Consider the following 18,276-nt stretch of genomic DNA (forward strand, 5'->3'; position numbering starts at 1 on the left):
CAGCCCTGGGGAGGCAGCCACTTCCACACACATCTGGATATCCTCTGCCATCCTTCCTTGCAGGGTTCCCTGCCTACATCAGCACCCTATGCACCGCAGCAAGAAATCCCATCCAAGGGAGCCAGCCCTGCCCACTTCCCAAGCAGGTTTTATTCTAGGTACAGTCAAACCTTTCAGGAAAAAAAGGGGTTCCAAAGTTTTTAAGTGTGTTGATGTAGCAAAAACAACAGCACATTAGCAGAACACAAGTCTGTATGAATAAAATAAATACAAAAAAGAAGATGAGGAAAATACTTTCCAGACTAGGTTAGGCCAATCCCTTATTAACCAGAGCCAGAAGGAGAAGACAGAGCTGCAGGAACGCTTTAGACATTGGCTCAGGAAAACATTCTCCTGACCACCCCAGAAGAACCGGTAGTGCAGATGGGCAGAGAAGCAGGCAGGCTGCAGAGATGGAGAGCCACACACTGCAAAGAACAATCCCCAGTCTCCCTGCTGGGGCAGATGCTTCCAGCCACAGCTCCTGTGCTGCTGTACCAGTCTGCAGAACTGTCAAGAGCACAAAGATAACCCTGAGAGACTTCAGCTTCCCAAGGGCACGAGTCACTCGGTTCACCGGGCAGGGGAAGGCCAGGGCTGCGGAGGCAGGAGGGGAAGGTAGGAGGCAGACCGCCAGCTGCTCCACTCCATGCTGCCTGTGTTCTTGTTAGCAATGCAAGGAAGAAGCAAGAAATCCACAGGAACTGGTTAATGCATTAAAAAGAAAGAGCCAAGCAGACTGGTTGCTGCGTTTGCTCAAGATGTGAGAAGGACCAACAGCAGCTCACAAAGCAGACGCTGCGCCCGTCCCCACGCTGGGTGCACAGCACAGGGCACTGCCACCACTTCTGCCAGGCTGCACTACACATCCAGCCCTGGGCACTGTCCCTGTCAGGATCAGATGGAGAGCCCCTGGCACACGCTGAATGCCCCCAGATGATGTCAGAGAGAACTCTGTGTCTTGGGGCTATTAAAATGCAAAAGAGAACTTATTTACACTTTGAGAAAGAAAGAGAGCTGTGCAAGAACGTGAATCGCACTCCGAGTCATAGAAACGGAATAAAGGAGCAGGTCGTTAAACAGTTCATTCCAGCACCTCACATTCCTTAACCCAGACTGGGAAACTTCACAGGGCCCCAGGGAGGAGCCTGGCAGCCCCGAGCTGGTGCGGCCGGGCACAGGATAACCACAGACAGCAGGGCACGAGCAGCTCAGGTCAGCAGCAGCTGCTGGGCACCCACATTCACAGAGTAGTTCTCCTCAAGGCTGGTGTGCCTCTATGCTCATACATTAACAGCACACATTCTCATCCAGCATCTCGCAGCAACCTACGAACTGCAGCAGTACAAAGCTCACACTGCCTCTGGGAAGCACCACACCTGCACACCAGTAAGGACACCCTCCCGGTGCAGCCCCTATGAAATGCTGACTCAACAGGTTTGAAACGCTGGCTCAGCATGTTTGAAATGCTGAGTCAGCAGGTTCAAAACTCAAGACATGGGCACGTCTCCCAGGAAAAACAAACACCTGGAAGCGTCACTGCTGAGTACAGATGTACACAGAGGGGAAGCCAGAGGCAGCATGAAGTGGCCTCTTAAGGGAAACTATGCCCTCAAACCAGAACATACTGAGCATTGCCAGAACTTGAAGCATAGAACCATTAAAGTTGGAAAAGACCTCCAGAATCCCCATGTCCAACCCCAACCACCCCACCATGCCACTGGCACTGTCCCTCAGTGCCACATCTCCACGGTTCTGGATCATCTCCAGGGACAGCGATCCCACCGCTTCCTGGGCAGCGCGTGGTAATGCCTGAAGCATGCTCTAATCACCTAGAAACACTCTTTTTATCCCATCCCTCCTTGTTGTTATCCCCACTGCACCCTTCCAGCAAGGCACACCGCAGCATGCTCTGCCTGCTGCCCGGCTCAGCAGCTGCCCCCAGCCCTCGGCCAAGCACAGCCCTCTGCTGCCAGCAGCGCTTCCTCCTTCAGTGCCTGCCAAGTGTCAGCCTGAGGCACACGCTCCACTCCTCCTTTCCAGGAAAAACATAATATGGGAATAGTGAAAGAAAACTATGCCATGACCAATAAAAGAACGTTGTCCTCATATCCAGCCAGCTTGGAAACTGCAGAAAGGAAGCATACATATAAGGAGGGATTTCATCTTTCAGTGCCTTTCTGCAAGAGGAGACAACCAGCAACAGCCCTCCACTAACAGCTGCAAATTCAGCTTCAGACTACACGAGCACTGATGATGGCCAGGAAAGGCTAGGGAGTGGAAAGACTGACTTCTGGCCTTGCAAAACCAAACAAGATATGGGTTTGATGTGGGGCCCCAACTCCTGAAGCCTTCACCTCAGGGTGCCCGTTCCCCAGGCACCCAGTGCCAACAGCACACATCCCAGTGTGAGGAGAGCAGCACACCCAGCCCAAGCCCAGGGGCTCACACACCTCCTGCCATGCAAGAGCAGCTGCTTCACATGGCTTGGGGAGTTGGACTAAATGGCCTTTAAAGGCCCCTTCCAACTCAAACAACTCCATGATTCTTCTGTATCTGTGGACTACCCTCTCTTCAGGGGCAGCCCAGGTACATCCCATGCAGCAGACACAGCCCACAGGCCCTTGGTCACAACCTTTCATACAGAGGTGCTGTAATGTGATGGAAAGCACAGCAATGACAGCAAAATAGCAAGGTCCAAGGCTGCAGCAAGTGAGGATTTACTCAAACACAACAGTAGTAGGCACAGGAATAAAGGAAAGGAGCTGCTTACCTTCAGAAGGCCTCAGGTATGCAGGAATCTCCAGTGAGATCCCTGTGCCTCCAATGCCAGCCCTTCAATGAGGGCTGGGAAGGGCTGCATCCTGGCTCCACCCCTCCTGGTCACTCAGGTACATTGCGTGCACCTGAGCTCCCCTGGGCTGGCCCTGCCTTCCCACCAGGTGCTCCATCACTGCTTCAGGCCCTGACTTAGCATTTCCACTACTGGTGCGGTTAAAGATGACTGATGGTTTTTCTTGATCCAAGTCAGCAGATCTTTTAAACGAAGGAAAAGATTCCCTTTCAGAGTAAGTGGTCAGCACAGACAGCAGCTCTGCGCTCTCTAGCAGTTCAATGAACAAGGAGGAAATTTTGCTCACAAGTTGGTGCCCGTTCTATATGTTGGTCTATTTTTAATTGCACTCAGATTTAGGTGAAAAAAGCTCAGTGGTATCAGACACTGTTGTGCTGCAGAAGGACGGTGTGGGTGTCGGAAGGCAAAGAACGTGCAACAGAGAAGCCAAGTGCGGAGAAATGGTCTCTAAAGGGCTCCCAGGCAGGGTCCCAAACAAACGCTTCACAATTTCGTGATGAATTCATCACCAGCTGCAGACCTTGAGCATGTTTCAGGCTGCAGACAGCCCAAGTGCAGGCTAGTAATATGCAGCTTATTGGGATCGTTGGATTGTGCAGCTGCCACCCACAACGCAGGCGATAATCACCCTCACTGCTTCGTTTTTGCATGAGTCATCACATCCTCTGCTATGAAGTGATCACATTACTTCCTCCTCCAAGGAAAATCAGTGAGGCATATTGTCTCCTCACCCTCTTCCCCAGCACCCCAGGCTTTATTTATTAGTGGGCACAGGACCAGATGGTGATAGACAAACAATACAAAGGAAAACACACACATCCTGTTGCGGTACAAGAGCTCTTCCTCCTTTCAGACGATGCATCCTCAGATGCTGAGGAGGAGGGACCAGCTGAGGACAGACGCGCAGCAGGGCGGCATGGTGCTGGCCCATGTCCTGCCACATCCCAGCACGGGTGCTGAGCCGCCCTCAGCCCACCCGGCTCACGGGGCTGTGCTGGGCACACGGCTGTTCCTGTTCTGGCCCTGAGGTGGGACAGGTGCACATCACACTCTTCCCTCATCATCACAGTGTTTCTTCTGGGCTTATAGTGTAAGGAAATAAGTTAGTACAAGAGCTCCCATATTAGTTATTTGCCACAGCTTTATTTCAACTGCTGGCTGGCAGCAACGGTGTGCCCGTAAATGCTGCACTGTCTTCAGCTCACACGCCCATAGGCTGCACCGAGGGTGTGCTGCCGGGAGCTAGCAGAGAGCCCAGCCCCCTGCATGCGGCATTGCTGCGGCTGCTTTTTATAAATTCCTCCTGAACCAGATTGCTAATTGCTCCTGATTTCTGCTCTTCTAAAATAAGCTCAGGCTGCAATCTGCATAGCTGCTGCCAAAGGACTAACGAGCCGCCGCCCACCCGGAGCCTGAGCTTCGGCCACATGCAGGAGGCGGGTGGCACCACCGTGGGACCCCCGCTGCGAGCACCCGGCCCACGCAGCACCTGCCCTCCTGCACGGCCCTGAGCCCCCACGACACGCCAACTCTGTGAGGCCACGGGCTTTATCTAGGGCAAGCAGCACTGAAAATGAAGGCTGAGAGGAAGTGCCAGAACCCACATCACTGCGCGCTGGAAGCAGGCTGCAGAAAGCACGCGGAAGCGGGACGGTGGCACAGCCCCGCAGCATGCAGTGCGATACCCGCCAGCCTCCGGCCTTTGCCATTCATTGACTAACTGCAGCTGCAGCTGTCCATGGCGAGGAGCAGAGCAGTGATTGTGTGCACGAACCTGCAAACAAACACTGCATACAGCGCATCCTAGGGCGTTACCACCAGATTGTCCTCAATAGCAAAAGCACATCCAAGCACTACTTTCCCTTCATCTTCCTGAACTGCCAGCTGGGATTGTGTCAACTCCAGCACACATCCACCACTGAGCACCAAGGCACGCTGCTCCCAGAGCCCTACCCAACAGTTCTGCTTTCACACACAAGAATGCAGTCCCCATTTACCTCTTGCAGAAGGACCACAATGTGCTTCACTCCTTAAACCCTGTGATGCTCTCATGGAGCAGAGACCTGCTACCACAGCAAGGCTGGGAAACACACATATGAAGCCTGCAAGCCCTTTATGTTCATATTATCTGCCACACACAGCACACACGGTCACAACCATACACCATGCCTTCAGCTCAAGCAGCTAACTGTGGCAGTCACACCTCAGCACCTTCCCGCACAGCCACGGCAAACACAGGGTGCACGTGCACATGGGCAGACACACACCCATCCCGCGGGGTGGGCACTGCCAGCCCCACTCACACCATCCCCGGGCACAGGGCTGGGCAGGGCGCTGCCTCCCAGCACCAACACCACAGTGCTGCTTTCAGCTCCCATGCGAGACAGCGAATACACAGCACGAAGGGAAGCAGATGCTTCCACCATAAAGAAAAGCCTTACAGCGAAGCAGGGGGAACAGAAAGCAAGTGTCTCCTCCAGACAAGTTCTTAGAAACTCAAAGATCCATCACACTGGAGGAAGCGTGCTGTCCGGCACACATGGGCTCTCCCAACAGTGCCCTCCTCAGCACAGCTCTCCCAGGAAGAACAATTAACATTAAAACCACCGCTGCTGCAGTTTTGGCAAGCACAAAGAGGTCTGAAGCCATCTGGGCCCTGCACGTTATTACTCTTTTTAGGGCCAGGCAACGCTCTCCCAGCCGAGGGCAGAGTTGGTGTGCAGACACCTCCCAGCCCGCACAGCAGGAAGCCCGAGCTGCCCCCGCGCAGCCTGCAGCCTCCCCACAGCTGCAGAATGCAGCGCAGCAGCACCGTGCCCAGTGTCTGCAGAACGCTCTCTTCCTTTCTCCTCTGCTCCTCTTAGTGAGGACACAAACTCCAAGCCTTGAGAATTAGTCAAAATATTCCATTTATCTGATGTTCACAGTACTTCCTTGTTCTGCCCAGTGCTTTGTTTAGAAGATCACTTGCAAGGATTTCCCAGTCCTCTCCCCTATTTTTTAAGGCTTCTGCTTGCCTTCCACGCATCCATTTCCCATCCCTGTCGCCCTTGGCTATGCAGCACTGTGCAGGCGACGTGCTGGGGAGTGCAGCCGTGCTGGGACGCAGCTCCACAGAAGCCCTGCAGCAAGGAGGCCCACCTTTGTTTGGGAGGGCAGTCCCAAGGTGCTCCAAGCAGTGCAGCATGGGGCTGGCACCAGCAGAGCCACCCGTCCCTGCCTGGATGGCCGCAGCCTCCTGTGGCCCCCCGGCTCCCCTCTAGCGCTCTCCCCGGTTTCCTAACACCCAGCTCTCCTGCTGCAAGCACCTGCTGTCCTGCTGCTTGGGTCATGCTGAGCAAACATTCCCTGGAATTCAGTGCAGGCTTCTCTGACATCTGTCCCACTTACCTCATTTACTTGTCAGAAATAAAAGATTCCAAATTCCATTGTATTTATTCAGATCAGACTTTCAGAAGAGAACAGTCCTGTAGGCATCCCTGCTGCCCTGCTCCTTGCAGTCGGCCGTCTGCTCAGCCCACGCCCTGCTCACTGCATCCCAGAGGGGGGTGAGCCCTCACGGCACACGTAGCCAGTTACTGAAGATTTTCTGTTTTAAAGCTCTATTAAACTGAGGACATATTTACCACTGTGAACTCTCCCTCCACAGTGCTGGAAATAGGAAGGAGGCCCTTCTAACACACGCAGACAGCAGGCCTTCCTCTGAGCAGTGCTGGCACGGAAATGATCCTTTTTCCATCTGACCTACAAGACAGGAAAAAGCTGCTGCTTCTCCAGATTGGTCAGACTCAGAGCAACAAGATGTATAATGAATTTGGAAAGTGTTTCTTCATGGTTGTTGTATGTGTGAGACTCCCATTGATGGTAATCTAGCAAAATGTTTTTCTTTTAAAATTAAAAAAGAAATTGAAGTACAAAGCTGTTACACAAGTACCTTGTGGTTATCCAAATACCCAGCAAAGTGACCTCAGCTACAGCAAGTCATGCTTAGCAAGACAACAGTTTAAGACAGGTAGCGCTTGCTTTGTTCCGAGCAGCCTGAGGCGCAGCTATTTTAAACACAATTCCCTGAGCCAGTACAGTGCATGTGCAATATGTTACTTGCTGGTCCTATTTCAAGCACTTCCCAAGACAGCTGCCTCACTGGGGGGTGCTGGCCACGTGCTCGTGGGCCCATGTCTGGGGGTCCAGAGGGAGACCACAGCAGATACTGATGAGAAAAGCTCTATTCCAAACCACCCAGGGCACTGAAAGGACACGTGGACTTGGACCCCAAGGTAAAGAAAGGGAAGAGCTCAGAATCTGCTTGTTTCTTTGCATCTGCACACAAATGCTTGCCAATTCATTTACAAATCAAATTTAAACTTGTCAGATTTCTGCTAGAAAACTGTATTTTCCTCATACCCTTATGGTCAATGCAGATATTTTTTTTTTTTTTAATGTAGAATGTTGTACCTAGATGAAAACATGCTCCAAGTGTTCCTTGCACCAATCCCTAATTTTCTGATTACACCTTGCCATCGAGGCTTGGACTGAACAGAAGACTGAAAGCAAATCCCAGTAACTGCAGGATCAAAATGTCAGCCCGTGCTGGCATGATCGGTTGCAGCTCCCGGCACCACGGCCCACTCCTGGCACCGCACCTCCCAGCACCGCACCCCGCTCCCAGCACCTGCCATTCCCACTCCAGCAGCACGAGGATGCAGCAGCGAGCCAAGGCGCTGCCGGGATGCGCTCACCTGGCAGCCAGCAACGGACACAGGCATTGCTGCCTCCATCCACGCTCCATCGCTCGTCCTGCCCTTTGGCCTAGACGTAACCCTGCCATTCCGTGCCCTTCTCTAGGGGTTACTCTCCCAGCACCTGTGCCTGCCAAGGCACTCTTTCCCTCCACTGTTCATCAGATCACATCTAGCTCTCAGAACTGCACCTGCCCACTGTAACTCAGAGCAGAGCAAAACGATGTAGAACGTGTGAACTCTTAGGCCACAAGTTTCCCGTGGCGCTGGGTTTTTCACTTTCACTGCCCAGTTCAAAGCCAGGAAAGCCCAACAGTGGTCTAAAGACAGTAACCCATAACAGCACAGCAGAGACAGGTCATCATACGCACAGACCTCCATGCACTGTCAAATCCCTCCTGCTGCTGGCACCCTTACACAAAGCATACCGACCACGGCAACAAAGAGGAGACCTCAGTGACCACCCCTGCGGCCCAAGGAAGGCAAGAACTTGTTGAAGCCTCAAGCTTCAGACGCTCCCTGATAACAAAAGCAATGGAGATTTAAGCCTACCTGCTCAGTGACAGGCGAGCAACTTGTTACATAGTAGAATGACCTACCATGGGTTTTTTGGCTATTTTCATCTGTTGTAAGATAACATTTTTCCTTACTGAAGAGTTACATAAGACAGATGAAGAGCATGAATGTACTTTTGAGATGGGCAATGCATTTCAGTGCAGGCAGCAACCTGACACGGCCTCGTGCACAACAGGGCACCATACATCGTTTGTGCCATATTCTTATTCACTTTGATGTATTATCATTCCCTGCTCCTCTTGATTGCTTTTCAAAAGTGATCTAAATTAATGTGAACTGGTAAATGGTAATTATCTCTATGAATAATTAGTGTATGCTAATAAATGCAAAATAGGACAAAATGCTAAGTTTTACTACCACTAACAGTTCATGACATCCTCTGTGCTAAAAGAGCACCTACTGAACACTGACAAAGAAGCACAGAGGACAGCCGTGTCCCCACTGCATGCATGAAGAACTCCTACAGCAAACACTGACAGAAGCCTGGGCCCGTGAGACCCGCAGACCTGGGGACCTGGCTTAAAACACATAGCAGCTTCGAATTCTCCCCAGACTGCACTTGCTACCCCCTCAAAGTCATGAGACATGTTCTGGCATCATGATAGGAAAGACATTAGCAAATCATATGAAGCACTATAAATCCAGCTGGAATCCAGCCCATCATTACTTCACTAGTGTGCTTGTTAAAAAGTTTGACATATAAGGGTATATTGAATCTAAAAGGATTGCTCCCCTCATCTTTTGGGAAAAAAAAAAAAAAGAAAGAAAGAAAAACAAAGCCACACACAATCTTCACATTTGCATTGCCCTTGCATTTCTCCTTGCCAAGGAGGATTATGAATATGGTGCAGTGAATCAACTTTGCAAGAAGCAAGACAGAAAGACTCAAGTCTGTCTATGAATTTTAATCAGACAACACTAAGATGACCAGAGGCTGAAACATGCTGAGACCGTGCTCCCTGCTGCCACCGTGTCCCCAGAGCCCAGCCCAGGGCCTGCCTCACTACGCCTGAGGTCTCAGAAGCTGCCTGGAACATCCACTCACCAGCGAGGCTCCCATTTCGAAGTCAGCTCCTGAAGACTCATCCTCATCTACAGAATTGCAAACGTGTGAACTACAGTCTGGATCTGAGCAGCACGCTCCAGACTGTCCATGAGATATTTCAGGCAGACAACCACCACAACCACTTGCTTGCTTCCCTTGGGATATTACTGGCCTCTAAAGGCACTTACAGGGTTTCTCTGAAACAGTTCTCTCCTTGTACTCAGTGCTTCCCCAGGCTGCTCCTTCTCTTCAAGCTCAGGCTTGCTCTGATGGCTGCTCATTCTCCAGTATCCTGGAATTTCCAGCCACCAAGGCCAGGCCACGTCTCATTTATTACCAAGTCACCATAGCACACAGAGCACAACAGCCAATGCAACTGATGATGCTGCTTCAAGCAAGATGATAAATGTGTGTGCCGATGAACCAAGGCATTCCCCATTTTCCATCTGTGCACCTCAGTGACAGATGAGTTGTGGAAGCAGCGCCCACCATCCATCACACCGAAACCTGCTCGCCGGGTCCAGCAAAACAATTTGACTTTCCTCTCTCAGTCACAGAACAGTAACATGTAGAAAGAGATTTATACCAGCACTCTTTGCTAATCAGAGTAACAACACCTTAAGCCATGTAACCCTTGGTTTTTCCAAAGCAAGGCCATTCTGTCCCGCACTCCATCTGACCACAGAAGCAAGCCGGGATCGCTGGGATCCACCTGCCCCCGGGGACAGCACTGGGCAGCAGGTCCCACAGCCACAGCGGAAACACAGATTGCCACGTTCAGCGCTGGCTGGTGGGCAGGGGCTGCTGAAGGGCCTCAGGGCCAGCAGTGAGGACAGGCCTTCTCCCAAATCATCTGGGTAGGGATGGGCAGACTGAAGGACGCGGGTGATGGTCCACGCATGGCCCACGAAGTCTCCATGTGAATGGGAGAATCGCTTCTCCATACAGAGGCGGCAGCTCACGGCACACGGTGACACCAACAATGTGTCCCTGGGTGCTGTGCACCGCAGGGGGCAGAGGCCGGCAGCGCTCATGCCTGCATTAATGAGGAACAACAGTGAGAGTGGTCTTGAGGTCACTATCATTTTGATGGCCTCGTGCTCATTCCCTTTTTGAAGAAAGTCACGCAGAATCACAGTTAGCCGCGGATTCACAGCCACCTGACAAGGCCCTCCATCATTCAGATGCACAGGTCTCACTACAGGGAGGAACAGAAACCGTGGTATGACTGACATCTGCAGAGCCACCCAGGCTCAGCCCTGTCCATGTAAGCACAAGTTTCTGAAAGTGGACTTCTGTGTCCTGTATTTCAATTCACACCAACTTATGAAGTTGCACTCAGCCACCCAGCAAAGGCTGATTTATAAATATGAAAGGTGAAAGTCATTCCCAGATAAATCACAAACCGAAACAGGCCTGAGTTTGTCATATATACATTATTCACAATGACTAACCTGCAGCTATATTCCGAAACGATTCCTTAAAGCAGGAGGCACCTCTTCCCCCTTTCCCTCATGTTAAAGCGTCTGCTTTCCGCCCTGCGTGGGTAAGGCACAGGGAGAAGGAACGGATGCTCTGCTGAGCGTGCCCAGGCTCTGCTTCGCTCAGCTGCGAGCTGCTGGCCTGCAGGTGACATCAGGGCTGAGTCACAACACCTCTCATGTTTTTGAAGCTGTAACTGAACATTCCCGGAAAAACTAAAGCAGGATGAAACAGTTTGAGCTACCAGCTGCGATGGGTTTTCAGTTCAAGCACCCTGATGCCAGCCACCCATTTTTCTCCGTTTTCCTGCCTTTCCAGAGCCCATTTCCAGGAACACACATGGGCCTGCAGCGCCCGGACCAAGGCCCCTGCACCACAGCCCTACACAGGCTGACAGCTCCGCACCACAAGGGACGCTGAGCACTCCAGATAGATCCTCTCTGTTCATTTCACTTGGAAATTATTAATTTAGAAATTACTTCCCTCTACATTACCAATAACATGAGCTAATGCGCAGCAAACACCACGCGGCCACAGGCGATGAGATGCCAGCATGGGAACCCTTCAGAGCTCAGCACGGCAATGAAGGCCTGATATTACCCTGGCAGCGACAGCAGGCCGTCCACAGCCAGATGGATGTATTTGTAAATAAGACAGATCCGTTTGTCAGGTTGTAATTGGTTTTAGAACAAGCAATTCCCACGACGACAAACAACAATTAAAGAGCGCAGAGCTCCCACAACATGCAATCTGAGCGCACTCGCAGGAAGGACAAAAGCAGAGAGCAGAACTGCTGCCAGCAGCAGGGGGACGGCAAGACAGCCACAAGGATGCTCTCCTGGAGACAGGGAAAGCCCAGCAGCGCTGCCAGGGCAGCTCCGGCCCCTGCACCTCCCAGATGCACAGGCACCTCGCCACGCGTCAGGGCAGCAGCAGGCACGCTCCTCTGCAGCACCACAGGGAACACCGACAGCACCACGCCGAGATGCGCAGGGACCTCAGCTCAGCTCGCTCACCCCTCGTTCTGAGCTGACCTCCTGCATCAAACAGGTCCTTGTTACGCAGTGCTGCATCTCCTATGCCATCCCGCAGGCACCATCACGACAGAAGCGCTTTGTTATGGTCTCACTTTCAGGGGTTTATAATATGACATTTTCACTCTCAGTGTTTGCTTATTGTCTCCTCAGGGATTTTAGCAAGAGTAGGTCAAGAGCAGAGAAGCACTGCACAGAAACAAATGCTTTTGGAACACGAATCCCTCAGAATGACATCACGCAACGAGTGTTACAAGAAACGCAAATGCTCTGTACGAACCTGCTGTGAGACTGCACTTTCCCAGTTCACTTGACAGGTTTAAGTTAAAAACGGTTCGGTGCTGCTATTTTATTTTCACTCTGTTTCTGCTGCATCTCCTCAGGTTTTTCCTTAACTGCCCAAACACACGCTTTAGGTGGAGATCCCGATTCCCAGCTTCTTTATTACAAAAGCAGAAGTCCCATTCAGCTTAGTACTAAAAAAAGAATAGGACCATATGAAACACCCTACAGAACACCAGCTATGCTTGGTGGAAAGTGAAATAAAGAACAGCTAAAAGAAGACCCAGCAAAGCAGGAGGCTGCTCCTGCAGCTCTGCGCTACGGCACCGAGCACTTCCGTTCTGCTGCATGGGCATTCACAGACATGCCAACCCCATTGCGCCCAGCAGCCTCTCTCAGAGCAGGGCTTTGATGCTTCGGGGGAAGCTGTAATGTATCCAGCCAATTGTGTAATGCTCCAGAAACTGTTTTCTGATCTCTCCAGTAATCACGTTCAGCCCCAAAGCATGACACTTGATTGTGCTGACTTCAGCAGGATTAACTGCGCAGAATATTGACTGCAGAAGTACCCAGCCCTTTTTAAAAACATGCCCACCTCCAGAAAGAAGCACTCATTAGGCAATACTGCAAAATCAAAATGCATCGCAATACCCCAGCCTACACTTGGCAGCGTTTAACCCCACGGAGCAGCAGCATACAAATGGTTTCCCAGTAAGATATTAGCGCTCTCATACAAAACACTGTCGCTGAAGTTTTTAACTGCTGCACCAACAGCTGGATCTCTAGTGCTTACTCTTTTACAAGATTTTCTGTAATGTCAATGATTAAATTATAGTGCTGCCACAGAGTTAAATGTGCATGAAGAAAAAAAAGCAGAAGGCAGGGACTCAAACATATTGGTATGGTTTTGTATTCCATTTTCTTTTTCAATACTTAGCCTCACCATGCAAGCAACACAGTAAAACAGTGCTGAGTCTCCCCCGATCTCCCCAGCTAGCTTCGCCACCTGCACACTGACCAAACCCGGAGCCCATGGCCAAAACCTCTGCCCCAGAGAGCTGCATCCCCTCTTCTGTTTGTTCTACAGAGGCTGAGGCACTGGGACAGACCTAAAAAAAAAAATCAAGGATATCCTCCTAAGGAGCAGCCTCCTCTCTTCTCTCAGCTCTCCAACAAAGACACAAGTCAGAAAGTGTAGCAATGGTAAGTGCAGCAGGGAAGCTCAATAATTTTCCGATAGGATGTAGGCAGTTCAATTCTCCAGACAAGACAGCAATACTTTACAGAGCTGCTTGAAGCAGCGAGACACATGATAGCAAGTGCAATCCCTTGCCAAATACATGACAGTTCCTCCCAAAGGCCTAGGCAAAAAAGACAAGTAAAACATTCTTCCACCCCTCCCTCCTTAAAACAGTTCTCTAACTCCAGAGGAAAGAAGAGTGATGGATGCTAATGCAAATTCCTTTCTGAGGCTGTTGGATGCAGAGAGGCAGTGCAATTTTCCCTAACTTTCAAGACCCAGACCAATAGCCTGCAGCACCAGGCGTCCTCATGGAGAACATCCCTGGGCATCAGCACGGCTTCAGCCGTCAGGAAAGGACATTGGTGAAGTTAGCAAACTGTTTGCTCATTAGCACCCGTCAGCTAGGGCAGCACAACACCGTAATGCAGCACTACAGCACAAGGCGCATAAGCCAGACAGCCTTCTGGCCACCCCCTCCTCCCAATTCCAGCTCCCAGATCCCTCTGAACGGAGTACGAGGACATAGGCACCCACGGCTACATGGGAACTCTAACACCACATCCCTTTATATATCCCTGTTTTTAAAGTAAGGGGTAAGATATAGAATAAAAAGGATGATTTAACACAAAGGGTATGATTTAAAACAAAAAGGACGATTTAGAACCTTTCCCTCGCTGCCATGGATAGGATCCTAACAGCTGCCTCCTCGCTGATGAGTAACGACAGCACTGGGATAAATAATGCAGCCGTATATTCCCCAGCCTGGCACATGAGGCTGCTGTGCTGCTGATGGTGCCATTTTTCACGGGAGCTCTAAGAGCAAGCTGCTGGCAGCTCCCCGCCAGAGCAACCCCACGGCACTGTGGCACTCAGATGCACACTGTCCTCATCGTGCTGACCCAACCTCAGCCTGAGGAATAACGTCACAGCCAAGAAACCCCCCCCCAGAAATTTCATGTTGATACACTACTTCCTCTCCTAACGCTGTGTGTTGCAATATGCTGCTTGGAGCTGCCTCTCCCAGCGCACTGCAGCTGCCTTCCAGAGGTGAGAAAAGGGACACCAAAATAAGTCATCTCGGGCCCGTTTTCCAGAGAACAGCTCACCAATCAGGCTCTTGGAGATGTTAACAGCTTAAAGTGCATCCAACTGCAGGCACAATGCAGGAGCACCGGGAGAAGACTGAAAACCCTAAGGAGGTCACCAACGATAGGTATCAACTATTATTACCACCGTCACTGTGTGGGCTAATGCTGTTTACTCATTTCTGTGTCCTCCCTTGCTGCTATGATACATACCAATAAAACATACAGAGGTGGGGCAAAAACAGCACAATAGCTATTAGTAAGAAATATTCATCTTTTTTAAAGAGGATGTTTTGCTGCCTGCTTGAATTGCCACCCAGGTTGCAGAAAGGGCCGCTCACATCATGCCATGGCATGGCGGCAGTCGGCAATGCCCACGCCGCTGCTCCTCTCCCCAGCCTTGTAGCAGCCAGCACACGGTGCTTGCCTGAACCACACAGTCACTGACCACACGGTAGGACTACAAATGCCTCTGAAGGCAGTAAATGCATTTCAGAAGGTGATTGATGTTGCTGCTGTGGGTGGTAGACTGAAAAACAGCTATCGAAACAAAGCCAAATCCAGGCAACAAAAAATTTAAGAGCTCAAAGGGACGTTTTTTTTTTTCCGCACCTCAAATGGGCCAGCAACAGGAGAGCAAATCCTGCTCCAGACAGATGCTGAAACTGCGCACACAGAACTGAGAATACAGCACCTTGTGAGGGTGTATAAACACCCAGCAACTACCTGAGGTCTACTTGCTGCTGCACTCCTAGAACCCTTAAGACTCCCAACTTGGAGTTGAATGAATATCCATGAATACGGGCTGTGGGAGGTTCTCACAATCATCAGAAGGATAGGCTGATCAGTAGTCCTACTGCACCCAACTGCCTGTGAGCTAGTGAAAAGGAAACCACCAGGTTTAGAGATACAGCCAGAGAAGCAGCTCCCAGCCCCTCAGAGGGCTGTGGTGGCACTGGGCCCACCTGGAGGGACACGCACCTTGGAGGGCCCGACGCACGGCAGGTCCACACGCTTGCTCTTGGCTCCACACGAGGCCTCGGGCCCAAGGCAGGGGCTCGAGGACATACAGCAGGCCGCCAAAGCAGAGCAAGGGCCAACAGAGGCCGCTCTGCCGCAGCGCGCTGCCAAGCACAGCTGAATTTTGATTTCTCAGTGCACTGGAAGAAGGTCACGGTGACAAAGTTTGAACTGAAACTAATCATCAGGAGTTCTGCTGGCAGTGCTGGTAGCACCACCAATGCTCGCATGCACTAAGGCCCAAAGCACAGGAGAACCCATATCTGTACATGAGATTTCTTTCACCAAAAGGACGGAGACAATCCAGGAGCCGCCTGAGCCGTGCAGGGCGGGAGGTCCTCATCCAGCCAGCGAGGGGCTCAGCGCAGGCCTGCGGCCTTGCGCTTCCATTTCCCAGAGCAGCTTCCACAAGAACCCCAAAGCCTCGCAGTCCCACTGCTGCAGGCCATGCCTGCTCTGCAGCAGGTCAGGCCTCACCACCCAGCCACCAGCCACTGCTCCAGCTCCCCCGGCGCAGCACGGCGAGGAGGTACCCTGCCTCTGCTGCCTGCACACAACCTGGATGCAGGACAGAATCATACGGTGCCATCAGAGGCCTCTGCTGAAGCACTCTGGGTGTTAGCATAGCAGAAACATCTCTGATAGATCCAATTTGTTTCCATTAGAGACTTCCAGTTCATCTCCATTATGAATCACATCCACGTTCTGCTCTGCTCTGCAATGGCCTTCCTGGCCGCAGCACATGAGGGTCCCACGCACAGCCCACCTGCCGGGACATCATCATGAGACCCAGTGAGGGAACTCAGAGTGTAAACTGCAGACAACGACCAACAAGCCTGTATGGGAGTCAGCGAACAAGGAGCAAGGAGAGTGCTTGTTCTGAAGTCTAACAGTAGAAACAAGATCAGTTTCATTAGAATCCTTCTGCTGCAGACAGCTCCGTGAATGTTCGGCAGCTACATACAGCCCGCCCCAAGAATGGCACTTTGCTCTCTGGCACAGAACCACCGTGTTACCTGGGCTGCCGGGTTCCAAGCCTGGATGCCTCCCCCCAGCGGTAAACGAGCTCCCTACCCGAGCGAGCCGCGATCCCGGAAAATAATCTGGTATGGAAGTTTTCCCAAAATTTTCTGAGCAAAGTGGAAAGAGACCATTGTGTAGGGAAATGAGAACAGACATGAAAGGATACAGCTGCTGCAATAGAAAAAAATACAATGAAGCTAACAAGCAATTATAAATTAACCTAAGCTGCGATTCTCCAGTGAAAATGGGAAAAACACTTCGGTTCTCGTTGGCCACAGGTCTGTAAGCCTTCTTAATATTTCTGTATGCTAAATCAATCAAAACTGCTCTATTCCCAGCTCACACAGCAACTAAGAGTCCTTAATGTGTAAGAACTCATCTCCGCACCACTCTGCATCCAGCTGCGCCCTTTGAAGGCTATCGTCTTGAGGATCACCAGGGATGCTCCTCACCTGCCAGCACCTGACAGAACAAGATGCTATCGGCTCACAGCAGCCTTCCTGCCAACAATCACCACACAGATCATACAATGACCTGAATTTTGCCGGGATTAAAAAAAGCTTCAGGAAGCAATATGAAATTTAATAGCCAATCAACAGCATGCCCTATTTTCTACAAGATTTACTACACTGTACTACAGACAATTCTGTCTACGTTATTAAAACAGGTTAGTCTTGCTGCATTTAAAGCAGCAAATCATGCACTCAAGAGTAATGAGGAAGAAAAAGCATTTGTTTATCATTCTGGCCAGACAGACCAATTAAAACTGCACATATGAAATTGTGCATCTAAGGATCCACAGTACTCTGTTTCTGCACGCAGCTTTAATGTGGCAGCTGTAAATACGTGGCCATATCTTCATTAGCATTTATTTTTAATGCAGCCTTTCCTGTCTGCACATTTAAGGCAGACAAATAAGGAAAGCTGCCTCCTAAGAGGTACCCTTAATGTCTCCTTTCTGGTACTGCCACGCGAGTACCTGCAGCCAGTGCGGGGCCAGCTCTAGCGAGATGCAGAGCAGCAGAAGGGAAAGCAAGGACCCTCGGCACAGAACTGACAGGAGAGGCCACGCGCGGGGCTGTGCCTGTCAGCAGCAAACATGTTCAGGAGAGGTGAAAGATAGAGGTCCCCATGCACAGACAGATGGCAAACACTGCAGAGAGCCGGAAGGATGGGCAGCCTGCAGCAGAAGCAGGGCCCAGGTATCTCTGCTCCTAACCACGAAGATTCAAGTCCACCGGCACCATGCATGCACACACGCCTGTGCTATCAGCCCCCTGCAGCCACGGCTGCACTCAGAGGGCAGCGCTCCCCACGTGTGTGCACACGCATCCACACCCTTTGTCTCTTCAAAGCATTTTCAGGATGACTCCTTCCTGCCACGAGAAGAGCAGATACAATTCTCCAGAGAGGGAAAGGAGATACGGAGTCATCGTGGCCGATAAATCACCCCTGTGCAGGAAGATTATTTGCCAGTTAAGTTCTACTTACGCCATTCACACCTCCCACACAAACGGTGCACCTACCGATTTTTACGACAAGGCGGTGCCCTGGGCACAGGAGGTCAGGGCTCAGCCCCACGCCCATCACACGCCGTCCCCCCGCCACCCTTCTTGCCAATAGCCCCAGCAGGAGGGGTGCCAGCACAACTTTCCTGAAGTCAGCCTAAGCAACATATTGTTCTTTGTTGTTGTTCTGCTACGCTTTGCCAAGCTGCCAGTCAAGCCCTTCTAGCAATGCTCATACAACCCCGTGTTCGAGCACCACGAGGTGGCTGCTGCCTTGCGAGACCCCTGTGCGCTGGCAGCCCCCTGGCCAGCACCCAACCGTCTCTGATGTGACACCTCCAGCGGC

The 18,276-nt window shown here is 51.3% G+C and overlaps 1 protein-coding gene across 3 annotated transcripts in view; it reads right to left on the minus strand.

Annotated features, from left to right (window-relative positions):
* Nucleotides 1–18,024, minus strand: part of SRGAP3 (SLIT-ROBO Rho GTPase activating protein 3) — a 69,148-nt gene extending 51,124 nt beyond the window's left edge. For all 3 annotated transcript variants that reach the window (XM_021409227.1, XM_021409228.1, XM_021409229.1), the window contains exon 1: nucleotides 17,949–18,024. In XM_021409227.1, the coding sequence (XP_021264902.1) occupies nucleotides 17,949–18,009 (61 nt within the window). In that variant the 5' untranslated portion in view covers nucleotides 18,010–18,024. The remainder of the gene's footprint in view (nucleotides 1–17,948) is intronic.

This window comes from Numida meleagris, chromosome 11, assembly GCF_002078875.1.
Source record: "Numida meleagris isolate 19003 breed g44 Domestic line chromosome 11, NumMel1.0, whole genome shotgun sequence".
Lineage (NCBI taxonomy): Eukaryota > Metazoa > Chordata > Aves > Galliformes > Numididae > Numida > Numida meleagris.